The sequence below is a fragment of the Echinococcus granulosus genome (genome assembly GCF_000524195.1).
Source record: "Echinococcus granulosus chromosome Unknown EG_S00324, whole genome shotgun sequence".
In the NCBI taxonomy this organism is placed as follows: domain Eukaryota; kingdom Metazoa; phylum Platyhelminthes; class Cestoda; order Cyclophyllidea; family Taeniidae; genus Echinococcus; species Echinococcus granulosus.
In genome coordinates this window covers 6921-8227 of record NW_020170704.1, presented here as the reverse complement: position 1 = coordinate 8227, position 1307 = coordinate 6921, and the positions used below count along the sequence as shown (strand labels likewise).

At 41.5% G+C, this 1307-nt stretch overlaps 1 protein-coding gene across 1 annotated transcript in view; it reads right to left on the bottom strand. All coding sequences in view use genetic code 11, as the record gives it.

Moving 5' to 3' along the window:
• Positions 1–1103: 1103 nt before the first annotated feature.
• EGR_10997 (hypothetical protein) overlaps positions 1104–1307 on the bottom strand; it is a gene marked incomplete at both ends in the record, with an annotated part of 3780 nt that continues 3576 nt past the window's right edge. Inside the window, one exon of the mRNA XM_024500246.1 lies at positions 1104–1298. Coding sequence (XP_024345338.1) covers positions 1104–1298 — 195 coding nt within the window. The remainder of the gene's footprint in view (positions 1299–1307) is intronic.

Sequence of the window (1307 nt, the reverse complement as noted above, 5' to 3'; positions counted from 1 at the left end):
TGTTCAATTGTGAAGAGACTCACGCACTCATTAAGACGTTGCATAGGCGACTGTTTTTTCTGTCGGAGAATGAAGCAGCCTAATTAGATGGGTGGGGAGGCGAGAGAGTCCTGCTCAATTAGGATCAACATCATCCCCACCTTGGCTACTTTTCGCTTAGCATCAGCATAGTTGAATCTTCCGGCAAAGGACGACAAGGTGAGTAGCGAGGCAATCTGTTATATATTTTATTAATTAGGAAAGCCTTGGCAGTGTTAAAAGCCCATCAAATGACGAATTATGAGTAATCACTAAAAGTACCGCCTTCTACCCCACTACGCACATCTTTACGATGGAGATGGATTTATACCCCAAAATTCCGAGCTTACACTGTGCCTCAACATCAACGATTGAGATCTTTCTACCTGCGACAATAAGCTTTACACTTAAAGGAGGCAGACATCTTGAGGGATAACCAGAAGAGGCCTCATATTTTGAGGTCTTGAGGACATTGCATTGCCGTTTTGGTAGCTATGGAGAGACTTGCAAGTTAGGCCGTGGAAGGGAAGGCGTAGTGTCACATCCAATATAACCCTCTCATCTTTTATGGAAGAAGCGGAATGGAGAATATAAAACAATGTACGAGTTGGGGAGAAAATGGTAGAGGGAAGTGGTTCCGGAGCCAAAATTTTCTCATCTAATTGCAAATCACAGATTCTGGGTCTCGTTGCAGAAGAACACGCAAAGGAGCTTTGATAAGTGTCCAACTGTCTCTCCTTAGCTCAAAACTGCTTTCCGCCCACCCTTAAGCAAATTGTCATACCAATTTCCTTTAGCGCCTAATTTTAGCAGTTTTTTTCTATTTGACACAAAAAGCGCCAAGTTGAAAGATATTTTTAAGGGATAGAGGAACGATGCGAGTATTTTTTAATTGGGAGACCATCTAATCACTGACCCAAATAAAGGCTCACTCTGCTTGCAACAACATAGGTTGAAATGGCTGCACTATGGGCATAAACTCCCCAAAATTACAAGATCTCACATTATTTGATATCTAAAATACGAATACTTGACTGCATACATGCATGCTTTTACCTTGTTTGCTTCAAAAATACATTTGCCCCTTAGCAATATTTCCACTTTTCCAAGACACCACTTGGACAACCCATATTCCGCCTCCCTTTTGTCACATGCCCAAATGACTTGATATCCACAACGCTAACAGGCAAGTAGTTGATCATTAAACCTTTTATTCTAGAAATGTAGACACTTGCCATTTCCAATAAGCAAAAGACCGTCTCATTTTGTAAGCACTGTCTCTGAGAAGG